The sequence below is a fragment of the Typopeltis vanoorti genome, chromosome 23 (genome assembly GCF_054136105.1).
Source record: "Typopeltis vanoorti isolate ZY-2024b chromosome 23, IOZ_Tvanoo_1.0, whole genome shotgun sequence".
Classification (NCBI taxonomy): Eukaryota; Metazoa; Arthropoda; class Arachnida; order Uropygi; family Thelyphonidae; genus Typopeltis; species Typopeltis vanoorti.
Genome location: NC_143571.1, coordinates 57,120,077 through 57,145,966, shown reverse-complemented (window position 1 = coordinate 57,145,966; position 25,890 = coordinate 57,120,077). Strand labels below are relative to the sequence as shown.

The following is a 25,890-nucleotide window of genomic DNA, read 5'->3' as shown; positions in this document are numbered from 1 at the left end:
TAATTAGTTTACGGAATTAACAACGCATATAAAGTATATTAATTAAAGGTAACTTTAATGAATAACTTCTATATTTCGGCAACGTCACATTGCCATCTTCAGGAACATAAAGATATGGTATGTGCGCTCAGGAACTAACACAAAGCAAATGAGGAAGAAAGCAAGAAACTAATATTGTTCCTAAAGTCCTAATGGTGCCCTCTTGCGGGCTAATTTGGTAGCCTTGGCAGTTGGGCTGAAGTTCTCATAATGAAAGTCTCCCAAATTTGGGGCAGTTTCATGCACCCAAATTTGTTGAGGTTAGGAACGTTTTTTAGAGCTGCTGAAGATTCTTTGAATAATCTTTCGTATTTAAACTTGCTGCAATGAATTATTTTTGTTTTCTTCCAACTAATTTTATGGTGGGTATCTAAGGCATGGTCTGCCAGCCCAGAGCGGCTGTACTGGTGAAACCGGATGTAGTCTTGGTGTTCTGAAATCCTGATATTTGTTGTTCTGCCTGTTTGGCCAAAGTAGGACAATTTGCAGCTGCAAGGGACCTGGTATACACCAGGTAGGTCTAGGGGAAGTGGTTGGTCTTTGGTAGAGCGGATAAGGGATGCCAACTTTTTATATGGTCTGTAACAGGAAGTAAGGTCATATTTTTTGAGGATATTGGTTATTTTCTCAGAGGTGCCCTGGATGTAGGGGATGGTGATAGACTTGGTGTAATCTTTATTGTGGAGGGGGGTTGTGGTTTACAGGTTTTAGTATTTTTTGGATTTTTTTGGGGTTATAGCCATTGGCTAAGAAAGTGTTGAGGATGTGGTTTAGTTCAATAGTCAGGGCCTTGTCATCTGAGCAGATTAATTTTGCCCTGTTATATAGTGTTTTTATCACCCCCCATATTGTTGTGAGGGGGGGGGGATTGCTGGTGAATGTATCTGCCAGTGTGGGTGGGTTTTCTGTAAACAGAGAAAACCAAAAATCCATCAAGCTGGCGGGTGATTAAAGTGTCTAGGAAGGGGAGAGTGTTGTTTTCCTCTTTTTCTAAGGTGAACTGGACTCTGGGGTGTTGGTTGTTTAAGTGTGCTAGGAAGGAGTGGAGTGTGTCTGAGCCATGTGGCCAAATAGCAAACACATCATCCACATAACGAAGCCAAATAGTGGGTTTTTGTGGGGTGGAGTTTAAGGCTTCAAATGTCTCCATAAAGAAATTGGCCAAGGTGGGGAAAGTGGTGAACCCATGGCTGTCCCCTCTATCTGTTCGTAGAACTTTCCTTCCCAAACGAAATAGCCTGAGTTCATTGTGAACTGAAATAGGGCTCAGATATCGGGAGGAAACTTGGCTTGGATGAGCTCAAGGGTTTCTTTGAGTGGGACATTAGTGAATGAATAGGGAGGAGACGTCAAAACTGACCATTATGTCAGTGTGTTGGAGTGTGAGGTTTTCTATACTGGCTTTAAAGTGGGCTGAGTTTTTTATGTGTGATGGTGTGTTGCCAGTGTAGTGTGTGAGCATTTTGGCTAAATGTTTGGCTAATTTATATGTGTGGGAATCAATGCCATCCACTATGGGACGCAATGGCACATTTTGTTTATGTATTTTTGGGAGTCCATATAATCGGGGGGGGGGGGGGGGGTCTAGAGTTATAAGGTTTAAGTTTGTTGGTGACTTCCACAGGCCAAGAAGTGACTTTCTTAAGGAGTCTGTGGATAGTTCTAATCTGAGAGCTGGTCGGATTATATTCAATGGGGAGGTAAGTAGTACGGTCTAGTACTAAAGAATTTAGCTTACCTTTGTAGTCTTTTTGATTGAGTACCACAGTGGCGCTACTAGAAGAATGATGATGAACTCTTTTGAGTTGTTAGAGAGAAAATCAACATAAAGAAAAAGAAAACAATAGGTTTTGTCATTACTGATCTAAAGAAAGTAGTAATTAATCCCCAATATACGGAAATGTTTAGTTTACTTTATTTGTGTCAAAAGCAACATAGTTCAAATACTAATAAATTTACAAAAAATAATTGATTATGTATTGGAATTAAAAATAAAAGAAAAAAACACAATTTACATCATAAATACACTAAGTAAAAGTACACTAGAAGGTCCATCAAATTTTTGTTACCCAGAATTTGGCCAGATCACAAGCATTAGGTATCGCATTAATCAAATCATCCATTGTACAACTAATGGGACATAACCTACAGTTCAAGAGGTGAGCCATAGTTTGAGAGTCCCCAATTTTTTACATTATCCTCGGATCTTCCAATGCCACATTGCAGCCTATTTAAAGCTTTCCAGATAGTCCAATTTTCTCTGTGGCCTGGTGGAAGACTTTCAGATGGTACAACCCAATCTGTAAGGTGATTGTTTCTTGTCTTCCATGAGGCTAGACTTCATTTTTGGAATGGTTCAGTAAGGCTTTCGGTGGTATGAAGAGAACTTTTCCTGGATTTTAACAATTGATGGGCAGGTTGATATTCAAATAGAGGATGGTTTTTAGACACAGATGCCTTTAGCTTCTCATTTCTAGCCGTCATCTCGCATCTCATATCTGGAGGTGCTATGCTAGCTAAACAGTCAATTTTTTCACGAGGTGTTGGTCTCAAACAACCAGTAATGAGTCTACATGTCTCATTTAAGGCGACATCACCTGCTTAACATGGCAGGATCTATACCATGTAGGGCAGGCATGTGTATTCTGCGGCCAAGTAACATAGAGCCAAGGCAGTGATTCTCATTGTTAGCTTGTGTTCCCCAGGTAGTGCTGGATAGTTTCTAGAGAATACTATTCCTTATAGTTACTTTGTTTTGTATTTATACAATGTCTTTCATAAGTGAGAGCACGGTCTAAAGCTACCCATAAATATTTAGATGTTGGACAATGATCTAAGTAAGTGCTCTCCCAAGTTATTTTTAGTTTCCTTGTCGCCTGTTTATTCTTTAAATGGAAAGCGCAGACTTGGGTTTTTAGGGAACTAGGTTTCAACTGGTTTTCACTATAGTGATGGTCAAGTTCAATCAGTTCTTCAGAGAGCTTTTGTTCTGCACTCTCAAAATGATCTGCCTGAGTGGCAATGGCACAATCATCAGCATAGATAAAACTTTTTGTATCTTTGGGGAGAGGCTAGTCATTTGTATAGATGTTAAAAATCATCAGGGCGAGAGCACTGCCTTGAGGGAAACCGTTCTTCTGATTCCTCCAACGACTACATTGTCCTTGAAATTCAACAAAATATCTTCGATTCGGAAGAAGGCATCTAATTAGTTGAGTTATCTTATGATCTTTTGTCATTTTGTACAGTTTACTTAACAAGATGCAGTGGTTTACCATATCATAAGCAGCAGTTAAGTCTATGAAAATTACACCTGTTATTTTCCGCTTCTCAAAATCATCCTCAATGTATTGTGTTAGTTGAAGACCTTGTGATGTACAACTTTTCCCAGCTTGTTCAGGAATTAGGAGTGGATCAAATATCCTTGTTAGTTTTTACGAGGATCATTCGCTCGAGAATCTTATATAGATGACATAATAGAAAAATAAGTCTATAATTTTTGGGATATAATTTTTTGGGATTATAATTTTTAAGAAATGTTTAGTGAATGTTAGGAAGAAAAGGGCAGGGCTACTAATAATGCCATGTACTGCTAGCATTTCAATTCTGTGATGATGCAGAGCATTATTTCCCAGACGATTTTACAGTATCTGGAGAAAAATCATTACCTAATAACTATCTGTGAGAGGTGATATTTATAAAAAGTAATATTGGTTAGTTTGGATATGTTTTAAATACATTTAAAACATATCCAAACTAATTAAAAGGTCTGTCAGTAGTAATATATAATTCTTGAAATCTGAGTTTTTAAATCTGGCCTTGAGACATGGCTGTGATGTCTCAGCTTAATTTACAGGTAGTTCCCACACTCTCTTGCTCTGTATTAGCAATAAGAAACTTGGTTATCAATCATTCATTAGTCAGTGTTGATGTTGCCATTAGCAATATATTTATTAAATCATTGAGATTGATAATACTTCTATTGTGAAAAGAAGAAAAATCATATGAGATATAAATATTATCAGTATGAATATTGATGCCAGCAGTGAGAAATTATTGAATCAACGTCTTCATATTTTCCACTTACTTTTATTTTTATTAAAAGGCATATTGGCAGAAAATAACTTAAGAACCACAAGGTTCTTAAGTTAACACAGTGAGTGCAGCAAGCTCACTTATTAAACTAATTTGATAAAATTCAGACTTAAACATTTGCATACTAATGTGTAACAAGTTCTATAACCTTTCATGTGTAAGATTAATTAAAAAAAAAAGGAAGACCGGAACTTATAATTAAAAGAATAATCTTGCAGAATTATTTACTTTGATACACTTACTAGCTGCACATTTGTGACACTGTAAAAGGAGATGATTTTTGTTAATTGAAAATAATTTGCCAGCTAAGTAACTTTGCCAGTACTAAAAGCATAAAATTTTTATTACCATATACAATTGGCTAAAACCAGTAATTCTCAGACTGTTATAATGTCATCACTTGTGACTTCAGTTTAAATATTGCTGAAATGTTTCAGGTATTCCTGCAAGGAACTCTCTTCCAAACAGTCAAAATAATTCTCAAGTCACTTCTGACAACTTAGGAACTCTTGAAGTGATTAGATATAAGGCCCTATATGCTTTTGAAGCAAGAAATCTGGATGAACTTTCCATTATGCCTGGCGATGTTATATTGGTTAGTTTTTGTCTTTATTTAAAGTATGTGCATGTTATTTCTAAAAGTAAAATATATTAGAGTTGCTTGACTACTCTTTATTGAGCAAATAATCAACCAAAAAACCTTTTGCCTAAGGCATTCAGTTTTGTACTGATGAAGTCTGATTGGCACTTAGTCTGATAATATGTAATCTCAAAAGTAAACATAATCTTTACAATTCCAAATTGCAACACAGAACAAAACTGAATGCCTTAGGCAAAAGGTTTTTTGGTTGATTATTTACTGTACATTTCAGGTATTCCTGAAACGTACAGTAAATAATCAACGAGGATGGTTTGAAAAGTTCTCAACGTAACAATGAAAAAACAAATTTATAATTTCAAAATTATTTTTATTTTTCAACATAATCTCCCTTAAGACTAATACATTTATTCCAGCAATGCTCCAGCGCCATTATCATGTCCCTGTAGCGGTTCTCAGTAAGATCTGTAAAATACCCCTCTATAGCTGTAATCACCTCTTGATTCAAAGAAAAATGCTGACTAGCGAGGAAGAGTTTTAGTTTTGGAAAGAGATAGAAGTCAGAGGGAGCCAAATCTGGGGAATAGGGTGGATGTTCCAACAATTCATACTGCAGATCCCTTAATTTTCCCATTGCCAAAACACTTTTGTGGGCAGGTGCATTGTCCTGATGAAAGATTATTTTTTTCTTCTGCAAACCAGGTCTTTTCTCATGAACATTTTCATCTAGTCTAGTTAAAAGAACGGAATAATATTCTCAGGTTATTGTTTTATCCTTTTCAAGATAATTAATAAACAAAATGCCTTTAGCATCCCAAATCACCGATGCCATGACATTTCCTGCTGATGGAACAGACTTTGTCTTCTTTGGTGCTGAACAACCGGCTTCTGTCCACAGTTGTGACTGCTGTTTGGATTCTGGTGTGTAATTGTGAATCCAAGCCTCATTCATAGTAATAAATTGACGTATAAAATCAGTTTTATTCTTGTTAAAACGCTCTAAGCACTGTTCAGAGATTTTCATGCAAATGCGTTTTTGATCTTCTATGAGCAATCGCGGCATCCATCTTGCGCAAAGCTTTTCATACTCAATTCTTCATGCAAAATATATCCTAGACGTTCTTTTGAAATTCCTGTAGTCTCAGCAATTCCACACACTCTGACTCGCTGGTCATCCAACACCATATCATGCACTTCGCCAATGATTTCTGGTGTCGTTACATTTTTTGGACATCTTTCACATGGATCATCTTCAAGGATGCTATAGCCATGTTTAAACTCGGCAGCCCATTTCTTAATTGTCACAAATGAAGGAGAAGAGTGCCCATAAACTTTTGTGAACTTCAAATGAATTTCTTTTTGCATTAAACCTTCTTTTACAAAGAATTTTATAACCGCACAATGCTCAATTTTATCCATTTCAAGGGATACAGACAACACTTTTGCTTCAGACAGCTGTATAAAACAAACTACTTGATAGAATGACTACCAATTTCAGATGGATACTTATGACAGATGTACCAACATAGAAAAAAAATCTCTTGCTGATAGTGTTGCCATCTATGTTTGAGGCCGAGAATCTTTTCAGACCACCCTCGTACTTGGTCATTTTAACATGACATCCATATTGTTCTTTTACTCAGTTTTAGGACTACCCCTGGCAGAATTTAGCAGTTCAAGGTCAACTTCTTTTTTCATAAAAAGAAGACGTTCTTGATCAGGAATGTATGTTTGTCTGAGTAACAATCACTCCTGCTCCAGCTACAACATCCATCATGTGACTGGGCTGGATGTTGTAGCTGGTATGCACAGTATTTAAGATAAAGTGTAACACATTTTTCAATATTTATTATTAAAGTATGGAGAGAGCCTAGAGTTCATTCAAGTAGTTGCTAATTCTGTTTAACAAACATCTCTAGCTTTCTCTGAAAAGTTGGAACATGTAATCAAATACCTAAATTTCCTACAAAACATGGTAGTTCATTGCCACTTCCTGACCCCCCCCCCTTCAAGACATGGGCTATGATTGAAGACAACTTTTCTGTTGAATCTGAAAGTTGAACATTATGTTCTTGTGAACCTAATTCAGATGTCATCTTATGTAAACTCATTGCTTGATAATCTAAGCAGAATCGAATGATCTTGTTGGCGATATGACCTTGCTAAAAACCATAGGTCTTGACTGTAAGGCCAGGTTTGATCTGGAAACGGAATGGTGTGGAACATCTTCTCTTCGGTGGAAGAAAGTCAGGTTGCAAAAATCACATGTCAAAACAATGGTTCCCCCCTTTTTTTTTTGACACTGTTGGAATTATTCCTCGCAAATTTGTTCCTGAGGGCACTACAGTGAATGGTCAGTATTATTTTGGAATAATGTAACTCTGTATACCTGCATGCGATGTGTCAGGAAAGAATTCCTCGACAACAATTGGTTTCTGTTGCATGATAGTACTGCCTGTGGAGCATTTTCTGGCTTTGAAATTGATCCGTGTGATCGAACAACCACCAGATTTGGCTCTCACAGACTTTTTCCTCTTCCCAACGATGAAATGCCTCTTGATAGGGGAGCACTTCAGCAACATTGAAGACATCCAATATAGTACGACCCAGAAACTGAAGGAGGTTATTGTTCAGGACTTCCACCATGCTTTTGAACACCTGTACGACAGATGTAAATGTTGTATGGAGTTGGAGGGAGATTATTTTGAATCTGTGTAATTGACAATTCCAAATACAGTTCTTTGTTTTGATATAATAATTGTTGTCTCATTACTTTAATAGGCATGCTGTGTACAATAGCCCAGTCTTAAAGATACTTAATGAGCAAACATTGTTTGCTTACACTTGGATAAAGGATTAAACCAAGAATATAATGTCTTGGCATCTTTAGTTTATGGTATAACCAAGTAAAAAAAAAAACTTTCTTTTTTTTTACTTGGTTATATTTTTACTTACTTTTTATATACAGGGTGTCCCAAAATCTAGCGCCACTTCCTGAAAAGGAAGTGGCGCTAAATTTAAAATCCAAACCAACAAAAAAAAAAGACAGCGTGACAGCTGACAGTTCAGGGTTATTAAAAATGGAGTGCTACACGAAAGAACAACGCATTTTCACTGTTGAGCAATATTTTATAAATAATGAAGGTTTGGCAGCTACAGTTCGCAATTTTCGTACAAAATATGGTCAGAATAGTGATTTAACTTCATCAACTGTGAAAAGATTAATTTAAAAATTTAAGGAAACTGTATCAATTAGTGATCTTATACACTCTGGTCATCCTTCAAGTCGTTCAACAGAAAACATCGAAGCAGTTCATGAGAGTGTTGCTGAGAGTCCAGGAACATCAATTCGGCACCGTGGTCTTGAATTGGGCATTTCGAGAAGCTCTCTACAGCATATTCTCACGAAAGATTTGCATCTTTATGCTTACAAAGTTCAATTGACTCAAGAACTGAAGCCTACTGACCACACAGCAAAGAGAGTTCGTTGAATGGATTATGGAACAACAACAAGTGGATGCTTATTTTTCGAACAAAATCATCTTCAGCGATGAGGCTCATTTTCATTTTGATGGCTTCGTTAATCGACAAAATTGTCACATTTGGGGTTCAGAAAATCCACAAGTGATTGTTGAGAAACAAATGTGCCCACAACGTGTCACTGTTTGGTGTGGATTTTGGGCTGGAGGCATCATCGGTCCATTCTTCTTTGAAAATGTGGCTGGTAAGGCAAGTTAATGGTGCTCGCTATCGCGACATGATAATCCAGTTTTTTTTGGTGCCTAAATTGCAAGATATCGATGTGGACAACATGTGGTTTCAAGAAGACGGTGCCACATGCCATACAGCTCGAGAAACAATTCAATTACTGCATGAGTCATTTCCTGGTCGTGTAATTTCCCGTTTTGGTGATCAGAATTGGCCTCCCAGATCATGTGACTTAACGGCGTTGGATTTTTTTTTTTTTTGAAGTCTAAGGTTTATGCCAACAAGCCCACGAGCAACCACGCCTTGAAGGAGGAAATTGAGCGCTGTATCAACGAAATTCAGCCACATTTATGCAAAACGGTCATGGAAAATTTCGACAAAAGAGTGCGTATGTGCCAGCAAAGCCGTGGAGGCCATTCACCCAATATGCTATTCCATGCATAACCCTATACTGTATACTTTATGAATCAATAAGAAATTACAATTTTTAATTAAAAACCTGTGTTTTCTATCAAAATTACTTCTTGCGTTAATTTTGGGACACCCTATATACATACATACATACGTGTGTGTATATATATATATATATATATATATATATATACAGGGTGTTCGGGATAAATTTGACATATTTATAATTAATTATATTTTTCCGTAAGTTACATGTATTAACACACACTTCTCTTCATTTAAAAGTTTGGACCCTTCTTCATTCATATACAAGATGTCAGAAAGGATGGATAGCTGGAACCCACCTGAATCATGGAAGAGAATAACTTGTATCATGATGATTCGTGCCCGCCATCAAAATAAGGATATTACGACTGCTGCCCAATGCTCCCTGAATACAGTAAAAACAATCAGGCATGAACTAGAGACTTGCAATGGTGACTACGAGGATGTAGCAAGAAGAAAGATCCCTAGCAGATGATCTGATTGCGTTCGTACAGCAGAATTCCTCGCAAATCTGCAGGAACAGGTGTTGAAGAACCCTGGCATTGGAATTCGGGCTTTGTTCGTGGAGTTGCTAACTGTAGTCAAGCCCTGGATAACAAAGGTAGCCAATGGTAGGCTGTATGTATGGCAGCAGGATTCGGCCCCTTGCCACACCTCTGGGAAAAGTCAAAAATGGTTGTCTGAAAATTTCTACGACTTCACCAGTCCAAATGTTTGGCCTCCAAACTCCTCAGACCTTAACCCCATGGATTATTTTGTATGGGGCGCAGTTGAAAAAGACACCAATCGCACTTCCAGTAATACAAAAGCCCAGTTAATGGATAAAATTAAAACAGTTTTTGCGGCCCTTCCCAGGGAGACTGTAGCATCAGCTTGTTCGAGGTTCCGAAGCAGAATTGAAGCTGTGATCGATGCTAATGGTGGTTATTTTGAGTAAATCTTGTTGATAGTATTGTAATTAACTCTGCCTGTAATGTTTTTTTGTCAATTCATTAAATTTAATAGATACAAAGAAGATTTTCTTTTTCCTTACGAAACTGTCAAATTTATCCCGAACACCCTGTATATATATATATATATATATATATATATATATATATATATATATATATATATATTTTTTTTTTTTTTTTTTTTTTTTTTTTTTTTTTTTTTTTTTAGATTCTTTCTGGGAAACCAATAAGAAAATTTTTTTTTATCCTATATATATATATTTATAAAGAATTGAATGACTAGAACCGAGATTTAAGTAAAAAGATTTTAATATAAAAACACAACTAGTTTCGGCTTGTGATAGCCTTCATCAGGTGACATTATAAAAGAAAGAAAAAACACTAAAACACTGAAGCTTAAATAAACTATGAACATCATAGAGAGTCTCTATACATAATTGACACTAAATCATTGTGGTTGTATTTAAAGCTGTTCTTTCTTTAGTTGTATTGTTGGGAAAGTACGTGCTAGTAGCATCTCGTGAATGCTAGTACATGATTGCTGAATGACAATCTGTGAGGTTGTAGCTCAAGTTATTATTTAGATGAACAGGATTGAAGATGATTTCTCTAGATTCCATGATTTTTCTCTCTAGTTCATCATTGCAACAGAAGATGTTAGTAGATTTTTCCCAGCAGACTTTGTGACTTTGGTTTTCATCATTAGAATTAGCCGAGAAAAGGATATGACTTGATAATGCACTGGCTCGCTGTCTCTTGTAAGTAATGTCCCTCATGTGTTCTTCCATATGCAATTCGACAGATTTGTCTGTCTGCCCAAAATAAGGAATATCACAATTACACAATATTTTATATACACCAGGGTAGTTGAGTTGATGATGACAAAGTTTTGGGTGGCTTATTAAGAAACAGATCTTTGGAAGTGGAGTGAACAAGGTTCTGATATTGTATTTTCTGATATTATATATATATGAAAAATTTTAAAAGAATCAGTTGAACAACTTTCTGAGATGATCTATAGAATAAAATATACAATTTCCTTCCTCGGGTTTCAATTTTTTTTTTTTTTTCTATTGAAAAAAATATTTTAATACAAGAACCAAACCTTGATGACTCAGTATCAAATGTGGTGAAGTTAGAGGCATGATTTTCTTTCCGGGAAAAAAAAAATGCAGAGAAGCTAAGCTCTGCATAGTAAACAAAAGCATGAGAAGAATTTGTTGAGCATATAGAGAGTAAATATCCCAAAGGTAGTAAAATGTATTGGAAGTTATTGAAAAAGGAATAGAAATGAAGAAAAATGTATAATGGAATTGGAGATTTGCATCTCCAATTCCATTTTAAGAATTGGAGATGCAAATGTGGCATTAAAACTGGAGATAAAAAGATATTCTGGATATTATTCTATAATTAATTCTAGAGTCTAGAATTATTAATGAGACTAGTAGCAGTAGGAAACAATCAGAAAAAATTAAGACAACTACCTAGTTATTCTGGGAGTGGTAGAAGATAAATGGAATTCACTGGAATATTTTTTTAGATCTTGAGAAAGGCATAAAACCAATATGCCAAAAGATATGTTCAAAAAAATTGGGGGTACAGAAAGATGGTTTGATGCTCAGGTGTAAGGCATGGCACAAGCTGTCTTCACTCATCATATATTTGGGACACATGAAGGAAAGTGGCATTAAATCTAATATCAGAATTAGAGATGTTGATTTCACCACTATATTTATACAGATGATGTTATACTTCTAAATTGCCAGTCTGGTTGGCTAAGTCATTAGCATATCTGCTCTCCAACCAACAGGCTGCTAGTTTCAATTCTGGTGTGGGTATAAATGTTTGTGATTGTCTTTAGGTGGTAAAGGAATTCCTTCGCTTGCTGTGAGATAACTACCCCACTTATTAGAGGCCTAAAGTGGCTTGAAAAAGTTCCATGTTTGGTCTCTGGAGGAAGTAAAATAAATAAATAAAAATACTAAAAAAATTATGATTATGAAAATTAATAATAAAAATAGAAGAAAAATCCTTAGTCTACCTATATCATTAATGTACTTTAGGTTTACAGTCTTCCTTGGGTGGAAGTCACATAAAAATCTTGTCAAGTTTTTTTAGTTTTTAGTGAAATTTGTACAAAATCATATGAACTCTATTTAACTATATAAATTTAGCTGAAATTTATATAATTGAATAACTGTTATAAAATTTGACATGAAAATGTCAAATTTTACATTGACATTTTCATTGACATTACATTTTCTCCTATCAATTTGACATTGATAGGAGAAAATGGTATAAAAACAGCTGTTGCAGAATGTGTTGTGGAGATACTTAATGAGCAATTCATAAAGGTCTTTCAATCTTGTGAATGTGACTTCATGGAGAGATTGAGAGCAGTAGATGATAGGGAGGAGACACTGACTGTAAGTGAGCAAGAGGTGTATGGGGAGTTGAGTAAACTAGATGTTAATAAGGCTGTGGGACTTGATAATATATCACCACATATTCTGAAGGAATGTGCCAGGGAGTCGACACCTGTCTTGACATATTTTTTTAATACAAGTCTTGCACTCGGTCAAGTTCCTAAGGAGTGGAAGGAGGGCAAGATTGTGTCACTTCATAAAGGAGGTGATTGAACATCACCTCAAGCATCAAACTATAGGCCTATCTGTGTGTCAGGTGTTGTGGTTAAGTTGGAGAACCTTGTGAGAACTAGGATCCAGAGTTGAGTTGACAACAATTGTATTATCTTTGCTGGACAGCATGGATTTGCTAAAGGGAGGTCATGTTTTAGTAATCTACTTACTTATTACAATAAAGTGACTGCTTCCTTGGACAGAGGAGAAGAATACACGGTAATATACTTAGATTTCGCAAAGGCTTTTGATAGAGTACCTCATGATAAATTGATAGTCAAATTAGAGAAGATGGTGTTTGGATATTAGATTAGTGCATTGGATTGGAGACTGGCTATCTGATAGGTATCAACAAGTTGTGTATGGGGGAGCAATATCCAGGAAAAGGAGAGTCACTAGTGGAGTGCCTCAGGGGTCTGTTTTGGGGCCATTACTGTTTAACTTGTATATTAATGATATAGGTGAAGATTTGGATGGAGATATTCAGTTGCTTGCAGATGATGCAAAGTTGGGAAGAACCATGAAGAGTAGTGAAGATGTTGTGGCCTTACAAGAAGACTGGAATAAATTGGGTGATTAGACACAGAAATGGGGATGCGAATTCAATGTTGCAAGATGTAAGGTTTTAAAATTTGGAAAACAGAGATGGGATGCAGAATTTATGCTTGGTGAGGATATATTGTTGGAGGTGGGAGAAATAAGAGATCTGGGAGTGATAGTGGATAAGGATCTGAAATTTAGGGGACACATAGCCAAAATTGTGAAGACAACACAAAGGCCTCTGGGAATGATGCGGAGACGCTGACTTGTAGAAGTAGGGAGATTCTTGTTCCATTGTATAAGGCTTTGATTAGGCCACACATGGACTATTGTGCCCGGATTTGGTCACCTGGTTTTCAGAAGGATGAAGAGATGTTGGAAAGGGTCCAAAGGCGATTGACTAAGGTAGTTTCTGACCTCTGGAATATCAAGTATGAGGAAAGATTGAGAAGATGTAATTTGCAGAGTCTGGTGGACAGGAGGAAGAAGGGAGATATGATAGAGACCTACAAGTTGGTAAGGGGTTCTTATAGGATCAATTCTGGAGAAGTTTTACAGAAAATAGTGGGAGATTGGAGGAGAACCAGAGATCATCCCTGGAAGCTGTATAAAGAGGGTGTGAGTAGGGGAAGTGAGAGGCAGGTTTTTTTCATGCAGAGTTATAAATGATTGGAATGCCTTGCCTGAGAGTGTGGTGGTCTGCAAAGAGTTTGAATGTGTTCAAGGCACGGTATGATGAGTTGTGTGTGTGATAAAAGGACCTCCCAGATGAGTCTTTCACTCCATGAGGTCTTGGGGTAATAATAATAATAAAATCAGCAATAAAAGACAAAACTTTGAAAATAGGCTGAAACATTGACTGCATTTTCAGTGGCAGAACATAGAGAAGTAATTTAGCTAGAAAAGGAAAAGCCGAGCTATTTTTGGCAATGGAGCAGACCCTTTGTAACAGCAAGGCTTATAAGTTAAATTTAATAGGGTTTGAAATGAATGATTAATTAACATACCTGTGTAATCTAGAAGTATAAATGGTGAAACCTTGACAAATTACTTGATTGGAGCTGAGACAGCATGTGATGTTTTAAGTAGTAGATAAAAGATAGCAACAACTGAGTATAGAAAATACACCTTCTGTCCAAAAAGAAACAGAACTTTTGATAGAAAATAAAACACAGGCCAATTATAATTATTTGTATCATTTATTTCAATCAATATATTCTCCCTCAGCTTCAATACAGCATTGGGCACGATCAATTAATTCATTAAATGAGTTTTTTATATCGGTTTTTGGGATACTGTTGAAGGTCATGGTTACTGCGCTTGAACGTTTTCAATGGTGTCGTATTGCTTTCCTTTCATCGGCAAATAAAGTTGGTTTTTGCTCAAAAACTGTCTCACAATGTTTGAACGATGAGATGGTGCGTTATCATGCAAAAGTGACCAGCTGCCTGCATCACAATATTCATTGCCGTATGCGACGAATTCTCACTATCAGTCGCTTCAAAACTTCAAGATAAAACTCACCATTGACCTTTTGGCCAGGTGGAACAAATTCTTTGTGGATAATGCCTTGGAATCGTAGAAACAAATCAGCATTGTCTTTACTTTTGACTTCTCTAAGCGACTTTTTTTCGGATGCCCCTCTTCTGGTGATCTCCACTCAGCACTCTGGTGCTTTGTTTCGGGCTCATACTCAAAATACCATGTTTCATCACCAGTTAACGATTGTTTCAAGGAAGTTTGAGTCCTTTCAAGCAGTTTTAATTAGGTCCTCACAGTGTTCAATTCAATACATTTTTTGGTCATCAGTCAACTTGTGAGGAACAAATCACGAATTCAATTTACGAAGGCCCAAACTCTCATGTCGTGCACAGTTGATTTTGGAATCCCCAATTCATCTTCAATCAATCTCATGGACGATTTCGGGTTTTCTTTGAAGAAATCACTCACTTTTTGGATTTTCACTTCACTCAGTCCAGTTTTTCGTTGCCCTCAAGCGTTTCATGACCACTTTGAAATTGCTTAAACCACTCGTAAACTTGAGTACAGGATAAGCATTCATCACCGTGTGCTTTTTGGTAAAACTTTACCAAGTTTAACACAAAAGTCAATCACAGCTCTCTGTTTGAAACTCATTTTCCGACTGTTCATCAAAACACAGTCACTCTTGGCATTATAACTCGGCTTATAATGAAACAAATGTCATAAACAATTGACACAACACTAAATGAAGGTTGCCACTTTCGACAACAAAAAGATACAACAGGTGGCACCACTAGTTTCTTCTATTTTTGAAAAGTTTGGTTTCTTTTTGGACAGAGGGTGTACAAACGATGATGAAAAAGTTGAAACCAAAAAATTATTTATTCAAATTTTGGATTTTGAACTAAAATCCAAAATTTGTGAAAATGAGAATAAAAATAACATGTGAAAATGAGAATAAAAGTAAAATAATAATAATTAATAAATGTATTATGTACGTAGCAAGCCAGCAGCAGACATGACTGGTGCTGGCTATTTTATTAAAACGTCATCAGATGAGACAAGCAGAAACTTGATTATGAGCTTGCTGCATGGTTTTTTGTAAAACGTCTGTACGAAATGTCTTGATGTTTCACAAAAAAAAACAATGTGGCAAGTTCACAGTCAAGTTTCTGCTTGTCTCATCTGATGATGTTTTAATAAAACGGTCAGCACCCATCATGCTTGTGCTGGCTTGCTACATGTATAATAGATTTTTTAATTCTTATTCTCATTTTCTTCAAAATCCAAAATTTGCATAATTCATTTTTTGGTTTTAACTTTTTTGTCCTTTGTCAAGTTTTCACCATTTTTACTTCAGGACTTCTACACAGGGATATTAATTAATATTATTAATTTTAAAACCTATTAAATTTAACTTATAAGCCTTGTTGTTACAAAGGGTCTGCTCCATTGCTAAAAAAAACTTAGCTTTTTCTTTTCTACTGTAAACATCTAGGAGCATCATGATTTTTCAGTAATTCAAAGTATTTCAATTATTTAGGCACAATTTTTTTTTAATGAGGATCGAAGTAGAATATGCAAATCTGGTATGGTGGAGGTGGCAGTTGAATAAATTTTATTGCAAGAGAGAAATTAGTCAAAAGACTAACTAGCTATACAAGATAGTATTTAAACCAGTTTTAACTTATGGAATGAAATTTGGATTAGAAATAAGACTAGACTTCAGAGAGATGCGAATCTGAGATAATGTGAACAATGCCATCAGTGACAGAATCATAATTAAAAATGCAGAAAGGAACTTGACTGTTAGTATTTAAAGCAGAGTTAATCTAAATTAGTGTGGTTGCTGCTGGAGAGAATGAGGAAAGATTAGGAAAACAGGTGTTTCATGTTTCTTCCTGTCATCAGAAGCAGTCAGGGGAAGACCACATCTAAATAGATTGATGCAGTTAGAAGTGCCTTAGAGGACCAAAACATATGATCTAATAATATGGATTCCTGACAAATGACAGATTATTCTGCCAAAAAAAAAAAAATATGATAGGTGTTAGTACTCAATGTAAATTTAATCATGTACCTCTCTCAAATTATTCTTTTATTTGATTTTGGTTTGTTGTTTCATTTGATTTAGATATTAATTATCTTGAAAATGGTAAAACAATAACTGAGGAATATTATTCCGATCTTTTAACCAAAGAGACGAAAAAATTCGTGAGAAAAGACCCAGTTTGCAGAAGAAAAAATCATCTTTCATCAGGACAATGCACCTGCCTACAAAGGTGTTTTGGCTTGTCGATTATATAGCAGGAATTTTATGATGATGAAATTATTGGATTTATACAAATATCCCCCCCTTAAGTTCTGTGTTTTTTTTTACATATCACTTTATGACCACTTTGTTTGATATATTTCAAAATTATAAGGAGAAAAAAAAAAAAAAAAGAAAGAAAGAAATTGAAGCATATGCTTAATAGCTTTTGCTTGGATTTGTGATTCTGGACCCACCCAAGTTATCAACATAACAGATGTTTTTGATGTTTCGTTAGCAGGATTGCCATACAAAAACACACAGCGTATTTACTCGATTATAATTCGCCCTTGAATATATCTCTCACCTCTGATTTTACTTTATGAAAAAAGAATTAAAAAGTTTTGCATATCTCGCACACGAAAAGTTAAAAACTTTTAGAAATAGATAGTGAATATTATTGTGGAAGTTTCAGATATTTTGGAATTTGGTTGAAGAAAATCAGCATTTCGACTCAACGATCGTCAGCTTGCCTTTGTTGTTGAGTAGCACGATCTTTTGATTATATGCGAGACCAGTAGTAGTGATAGCAAATAGTAGATTCTTGGTAAGTCATCCCCATTTTCAGTTTTTTTTTTTTTTAAATCATGGTGATCTTATGATTCCTAAATGATAAAAGGACAAGCAATAATGAAACTGTTTGTTTTAATTTAATTACAGAAGCATTGTCGCTAAAGATTCAAATATGTCGCGTAATGAAGGTGAACCACTGATCGCATAAATAACGTTAATAGTTAAAATTTAAAGCATTCATTTTATAAATAATGCGAGCAATTATAAATTACAATGAATACTGAGAATTTTATTATAAACCCAATTTATTTTTTGCTGAAAAGCTTTAGTTTCTGAAAATTCCCACATATATCTCGCACCACTATTTTTTTAGCTTTAATTTTGGAGGAAAAAGTGTGAGTTATATTCGAGTAAATATGGTGTGTGTGTTATTTTAACTGATAAAGTAACCAAAAAAAATCAATTCAAATTATTTAGGTATCAGAAGATCAGAGTTCAGAACCAGGATGGCTTGGTGGAGAACTGCATGGAAAAAAAGGATGGTTTCCTGAAGCTTATGCTGAACGTATTCAGAGTCCTTCTGAAGCAGAATCTTCATTTATCTGTAATGGAACACCTGCTAGTCAGACTGAAACGGTGCACATTGTTGGTACAGAAATAAAGCGAACGTTAGAGTAAGTTTTATTTTAAATATTCATTGATGGACAAGAAATTTTATTCTTTTGTTAATGATGAACATTTAGTGAACTCCTCTGATTAAAGATGCTAATGTTGATAATGCCAGCAGGTACGTAGGGTATTGAAAAACTGATGCACTTCAGTAAAATAAGTATTATATTTGTATAATGTTTAGTCAGATTTGTTGAAAAATTAAATTAGATTAATGGAAAAAAATAAATTAGATTATTCAGTTTTCATCAGTGTGTGTGTGTTATATATGTATTTTATAGGATACTTCAAATACTTCTTTTTGAGCTTCAAAAAGAAGCTCAAATTCTCTTTGAGCTTTCATTCTCCCAACATCAACTCTGCAAGATTTTTCCACCTTTTGTACTGGTAGTTTCTGTTCATCCTTCATAATGTATGTTCTTTTGGTCATCTTTTTACAGAAGAGCAGTTTTGTTGTTGAAGTAAAGCACTCAGGTAGGTGAATAACTGGGAACACTCTTCAAAATTTCTCACAAATTCATTGGCTGCAGCCAATGAATTTGTGAGAAATTTATCTGCTAATGCAGTCTCCATTGTCAGATAGTTGGTTAGGTATGTTCTCTCATCTTAAAACACCAGAATCACCCAGAACTTGTTTTAAATTTAAGTGGGCAATTTGGATCATCTTTTATTCAAATCAGAAATATGGTCCACACCTTTTAACACTTCCATTTCCACTGACATATCTGTATCTTCTCAACATCTATAAACTTCAGCTGTTTTCTTTCAAGAAATAGTAAAATTACATTAACTTTTATTACATTAGTAAGCACTTCACAAACCCTTACTAATGATAATGTCTTTCACAGTTGATGATGCACATCTCTTTTTATATTAGGAACAACTTGACAGAACATCATACACATCAAATATTTATAGAATGTTTTATTATACCTCTTTTTTTCATTTTAATGCTATTTACACAATATGTTTTGTTATGCTACTTGACACCAAACAGGAAAAAAAAATGATCTTTCTCTCTGGCAAACACTACTTCAATGTCAGCAGAGTCAATGGAAAAGAAAAGGAACTGGCAGAATAATTTGATAAATACTAGATTGACATAATTGGTAAGGCAGCTGAAGTAAATGATATTCAACCAGTAATGCTGAAATATTGAGGTATAAATGTGTGTAACACTGTATGTATAATTCAGAAGGCTTAGTCAGAGGGTCGAATTCCATATGATTGGAGCAGAGCTTTCATATAGTACCCATCTGTAAAAACGGAAATAGAACTGAATGTGAGAATTCCAAGGAATTTCCATTAGCCTTTTCTCAAGCATTCTTGAGAAAAGGCTTAAGGAAAATTGTGGAAGAGAAACTTGGAGAAGAATAAGCTGAGTTCAGGCACAGAGGTTGTCAGGGTCAGATTTTCACTTTAAGACGACAGTTGAGAAATCATGGCAATGATACAAAGCGTCTTTAATTTTGTAGATTTGAAAAAGTCATATGACAGGGTGCCACTAGAAGAGCTTTTCAAAATACTACAATTATATGATTTAAATGAGATATTATATTGAATAATATATAGTTGATATCTGAGGTGTAAGTCAGGAGTTGAAAGAGGCACACAAAGATGACTTGATATTAAATCAGACAAAGGTGCACATTATCTCAACTGTTATTTATCATGTAAGCAGATCACATTAAGCAAGAAAGTGGCTTTAGGCCAATCAAAATTGGAGATAATTTTTAAAATTAAATTAATGATGCCAAGAAATTATATTAGTGTTTAATCCTTTATCCAAGTGTAAGCAAACAAAGTTTGTGCATGAAGTATCTTCGCAATTAGGCTACTTGTATATAGAGGCTAATGACTTCACATAAATTGCCTAGTATTCCATAATGCAAAGCATACATCCTTTCTGGAAGGATGTATGCTGGGCATTTTGGTAAGGGTGATCTCTAAAAACTAGGAATTCCTCTAACCTCATTGACTAACCTGAAGGATCATTTTAACTCATTAACTCTCAATCAATCAAAGATACTCAGTGGTGCCACTCAGTGAAAGGCAAACCATACCACTGAGCAGAACTGCTCATCTCCCAGGGGTAAACCATCCACCATACTGAAGAATTTGTAGAGACACAACACTAGTGTTAAAATAATTACTTATCGTTAAGAAAGTAACATTCAACGTTTTGACCTCTCTGTTGAGGTCATTATCAGAAAAACATACATATGTACAGGATACAAGCTGCATGACACTACACTACACAAAAGTAAGATAAATATAACTGTTTGGTAATCATTTATCCTAGCCTGACCACTGGTGGAAAAAAAAAAGAACTGCACTAGACAATTTCTCAAGTCCTCTCGTATTAAGATTTTCTTCTCTTTGGGGTGTTCTGAATGCTATACGAGTCCTCCAATTTTTTGAAATAATTAATCCATCGTTCTTGTTCAGATTTGGAGGATATTTCAGCATTTCACAGGCTTCTTTGAATTTTCTTTCAAATCAGGTTTTGGTACCTTTCCAATCAATTCTGTGACGTGTTTGGAGTGTGTGGTCTGACTGGCTGTTTTACCATAGTCGGAGGTATTTAATGTGGCGTTTGTGTTTATCTTTTCTAATCGGAATGCTGCATCTTGTTTCCCCTATGTAGGATAGGTTACAGATACATTGAATTTTGTAAATCCCTGTGTGGGTAAGGTATGGAAGAGGATCTTTGGAAGAGTTAAGTAAATTTCTTAATTTTGCATGGGGTTTGAAGGTTGTCTTAATATTGTATTTAAGTAGTGTTCTATATATTCTTTCCAAAATGCCCCTTATGTATGGCATGGCTATGGCATTCTTGTAATCTTTTTTACTTTTAATGCCATTTTTATGGAGGATCTTGAGAGCTGTTTTATTGTAGCCATTTTTTACAAACATTTGGCTAATAATTTCCAATTCTTGGTTCAGAGCCTGTTCATTGGAGGAAATTGTTAGGGCTTTGTGTTTGAGGGTGCTGATGACCCCTAGCTTTTGTGTTGGATGGTGGCATGAATTTTTATACAGTGGAACTCGGTTATAACGAATTCCACGGGACCGTATATATTTGTTCGTAATAACCGTTATTCGTTATATCCAAGGTCATAATTTGAGCGAATTAAAATGTTTTCAGATTTTTCTCAGCATAGGTATATTGGGTAATGTTTATATGTGCATACATATAAAGAACAAAATTTTATTTTTAAAACTTCACATTTTTACATAAAAAATCAAGCGTGCTTTGCTTTGCACAAGACGCATATTTCATACGTTTGAAATTGTTCCTTATACCACTAAGATGCTTGAATGTGTCGTTTGAACTTACAGATCATGATTCCATAAATCTTGTTAAAATATGTAAAGCACTTTCTGCTTCACACCAGGTAATGATTTTCTCATCATTGCTATTTTCTTCCTCGGAGTCACTACTACTATTATCTTCTTCTGGTGTATGAGAGATTTGTATTAAGATGTCATCATCTGTCGGTATACCCGAAATTGCGATGCCATTATCAATCTCTGCGCACGTTTCAAAATTGTTCAAGTTTCGCGCTTTTAACCACGCTGATAACGGTAAGTTATCCTCTTCATCTTCTTCAAATTCGCACTCGTATTCTGCAAGACCGGCTTTCTTAAAACAGTTTTGTATCATAGACGATGACACCAAATTCCAAGAATCACTCATTAAATGTATTGCGTGAAGTACACTGATCTTCGAGTCGTAAGCATTTTCCGCAGATTTTTCTTTGCGTTCTATCAGTTCCAAGACTAACAGATGACGAAAGTGGGATTTAAAACATCTAATTACGCCTTGATCAAGTGGTTGCAAGACAGATGTCACATTCGGTGGCAAAAAAAACAAGTTTTTATGTTTGTTAAATTAGCCACTACAGGATGGGCAGGACAGTTGTCTATCAATAACAAAATTTTCCGGTTTTCACTGCGAAGATTTTTATCCCACTTGCGAATTTCATTGTCGAAAATTGAAGATGTCATCCAGGCCTTCTTATTCGCTGTATAATCAACGGGAAGTTTCTTTATGTTTTTAAAGCATCTAGGCTTTGCCGATTTTCCAATTACAAGAAGTTTTCTTTTATCGCTACCAATCATGTTCGCACAAACTAAAACTGTGAGTCTATTTTTGATAAGTTTTCCTCCAATGCACTTTTCATTTTTAGATTGAAAAGTTTTATCGGGTGTTAAATTATAAAAAAAACCTGCTTCGTCTGCATTATAAATGTTGTTGTATCCATACCTACGTTTGATGTCCGGCCATACATTCTTGATCCAGTCAGAAACAACATTTTTGTCAATGGACAACGCCACACCACTTACTTTTGCATAGACAATATTGTTTCTGTTCTTAAAGTGATCAGTCCACCCATTGTTGCATTTAAAATCGCTATAACCAAGTTGAACAGCAAATTTTTCGGCCTGAACTTTCAAAATTGGTCCGCTAATAGGTAAGCCAGTGGTTCTTTGCACTTTAAACCACGAAAGAAGTGCCTCGTCAATGTCACTTTTATTACACTTTTTAAGTTTTTTACACACTTTGATAAATTGTTTTCAAAAGCTTTCAGAGTCAACTTGCGATTCTTCCAAATTGTTGATATTGTAGATGGGGACAAACCATACTTCTTTGCTACTGTCAGATTTGATTGGCCACTTTCCACCTCCCGTATAATTTCTACTTTTTCGGAAACCAATAAAATTTTCTGTTTGACTCCCGACATTTTTCCACAACTAGAAAATGTGTACGTACGAAATGTCAATAAAGGAACGACTAACGTGTATTATTCGTTCGTTATTCCCATGAAACGAATTCGTAATAAACATGAAATACATGCATTAAATCAAATGTAATTCAAATATACCTTCAAAATTATCATTATAAACATGAATTCGCTGTAACCGTGATCGTTATAACCGAGTTCTACTGTAAATGTATTTGCCTGTGTGTATCGGTTTGCAGTAGACTGTGAAGGAGAGGCAGCCAGAGGGAAAACTGGTGACACGTGTCTAGAAAAGGAAGAGAGTTGTTTTCGATCTCGATGGTGAATTGAATACATTTGTGTTATTTGCTCAGGTGGCTTAGGAAAGTGTTTAATGTTTCATGGCCGTGCGGCCAAATGACGAAAATATCATCAACATATCTCAGCTAGACTTTGAGCTTTAGGCTGGCAGAATCTAGAGATCATTGCTTGAAGTCTTCCATGTAAAAGTTAGCTATGGGGGGAGGGGGGGGGACAGTGGTGAGCATGGCCTTACCTTCTTTTTCTAGGTAAAAATTATTTTGCCATGTGAAATACCCAGAGTAGAGTACGTGGGCAAAGGCCATAAATTCTGGGAGTGTGGGCATAATGCAGTATTAGTTTCTTGGTTGTTTCCTCTGGCTACGCAATCACCAATTTGATTAAGTCTTTTCTTTTTGATGCAATTTGTAGGGCTGTAGTTCACCATTTGGTACGTGTTGTGGTCAGATACCAATTGGTTCATTTTTTCCAGGTATGCTGTCCGATCAAGGACGATGGTAGCATTGCCTTTATCCGCTTTAGTAATAACCATGTCTTCTTGATTGTTTTTTAAGGATTTAAGGGCTAATTTTTCTACTCTGGTTAGGTTCCAACTCAGTTGTTTATTGGAGTTTAATATGTACTGTGTTTTCATTCATACTTTGTCGACTATATTGGAGGGGGGGGGGGATTCTAGACCTCTTTCAATGTGATAAATGAAATCTAATTTGTTAACTGACCTTGGTGTAGTTCAGGCCTTTTTTTCAGAAGCAAGAATTTTCCTTCATAAGGTTGTAACTAGATTTGTTGATAACTTGGCCGTGGTCTATTGGTGGTTGGTTGTTCCTAACTTTGCTTGTAGTTGATTGGCTGCTCCTTGTATCGTCAGTTTGTAATGGGCTGTTCCTCTGGGTATGACATCTGGATTGTCTGTTGCTTTCTTGTTGTTTTATTGCTTGAAACTTGGTTATTGGTTTTTTTGTTCTTTAATAACGTGCTTTGCCAAATCATCTGTAATCCTCTCCAGAGTATCCCAAATATCGGGATTTATGTAGCTCGATAGCCTTGTTTTTTTGTTGTAAAATATTGGCTTTTGGTAGCTGCTAGATTTTTGCATGCCTAGTGGATTTGTTCTCTCAACAGAGCTTTCTCCAAGTGGGCATAAATACAGAGCTCTTTGGCTGAGGTAAATTTTTTTTTAGCTTAATGCAGTTGGGTATCAAGTTTCTGTCTCTACAGTTTTTGAAAGGGTAGCCAGTTAATTAACAGAGAGAAACGTATTTTCATCTTACCATGGTGGCTGCATTGCTTGTGGGACAACTCTCCATGGAGTAAGACAATTCTTTCTTTTAGGGTTACATGGGTCAGCATTTATAGTGAAGAAATTATGGAGACACAATGCATGTGTTAGAATAATTACTTTACTTATCATTGAGAAAGTAAAATTCGAAGTTTCGAATTTTACTTTCTTAATGATATTGTATTGACGTCATCATCACATGGCACTGTGAAATGCTGAAACATCATCCAAATCTGAACAAGAATGATGGATTAAGAAGAAAATTTTAATACAAGAGGACTTTAGAAATGGTTTAATGTAGTTCAGTTTTTTTTTTTTTTTTTGCCAGAGGTCAGGCTAGGGTAAATGATTAACAAACATTTAGATTCATCTTACTTTTGTGTAGTGTAATATAGTGTCATGTAGCTTGTATCCTGTACATATGTGTTTTCCTGATAATGACCTCAATAGAGAGGTCGAAACTTCGAATGTTACTTTCTTAATGATGAGTAAAGTAATTATTTTAACATGTGTGCTGTGTCTGTATAAATTCTTCACCGTGGTGGATTTTTTCCATGGGAGATGAGCAGTTCTTCTCGGTGGTATGGTTTGCCTTTCATTGGGTATCCTTGATTGAGAGTTAATGAGTTAAAATGATCCTTCAGGTTAGAGGAATCCCTAGTTTTTAGAGATGACCTTTACCATAATGCCCAGCATTATGCATTATAGAAAGGATGTATGCTTTGCATAATGGGATACTAGGCAATTAATGTGAAGTCATTAGCCTCTATAAACAAGTAGCCTAGTTGTGAAGATACTTCATATGCAAACTTTGTTTGCTTACACTTGTTAACAAGCATTTAGATTCATCTTACTTTTGTGTAGTGTAGTGTCATGTAGCTTGTATGCTTTACATGTGCATGTTTTCCTAATGATGCCTTCAATACAGAAGTTGAAACGTCGAATGTTATTTTCTTAATGATAAGTAAAATAATTATTCTAACTTGTGTTGTGTCTTCATAAATTCTTCACTGTGAATGCTGACCACTGTGTAAACCTAAAAGAAAAAACTGATAAAGGCCAGGTCAGTAGAAGCAATACCATAACAAACATCTAATGGAATGCACTGATTGATTGAGACCACTTCAGCATGAGCCAAACTCTTGATAAGATGCCAAGGTTGAAGCAATAGAAGTCATGTATTTTTCATATACAAATAGTGGTTTGATTTCATATACAAAAAAGATAATGAAGTGAAGTAGAAATGTGAAATGATGAAGAATATTTTATTTAACATATTAAAAGAAAGACAAATACCAAATAATATTCTAATAGCTATCATAAGTATATATATATATATATATATATATATATATATATGAAAATTATCAAATACAAATAAGATTAAATTATGAACTAGCATATCTGAGAGAGATAAACCAACGAGTCCCACAGGGATGTTCCCTTTCAGCAACTCTTTAATATTTATTTAAATGAAATAATAATAAAATGGAATAAAAATTTCCATCAACGTATTAAACTTTCTCCTGCTGTGAATTTAAACACTCTCCTTTTTTGCTG

General features: G+C 35.3%; 1 protein-coding gene across 6 annotated transcripts in view; it reads left to right on the top strand.

The window, feature by feature from the left end:
- The window catches only part of LOC150093872 (intersectin-1-like), a 510,882-nt gene that overhangs the window by 307,544 nt on the left and 177,448 nt on the right, over positions 1–25,890 (top strand). For all 6 annotated transcript variants that reach the window (XM_090413144.1, XM_090413145.1, XM_090413148.1 and 3 more), the window contains 2 exons: positions 4,572–4,729; positions 17,812–18,008. In XM_090413144.1, coding sequence (XP_090269270.1) covers positions 4,572–4,729; positions 17,812–18,008 — 355 coding nt within the window. The remainder of the gene's footprint in view (positions 1–4,571; positions 4,730–17,811; positions 18,009–25,890) is intronic.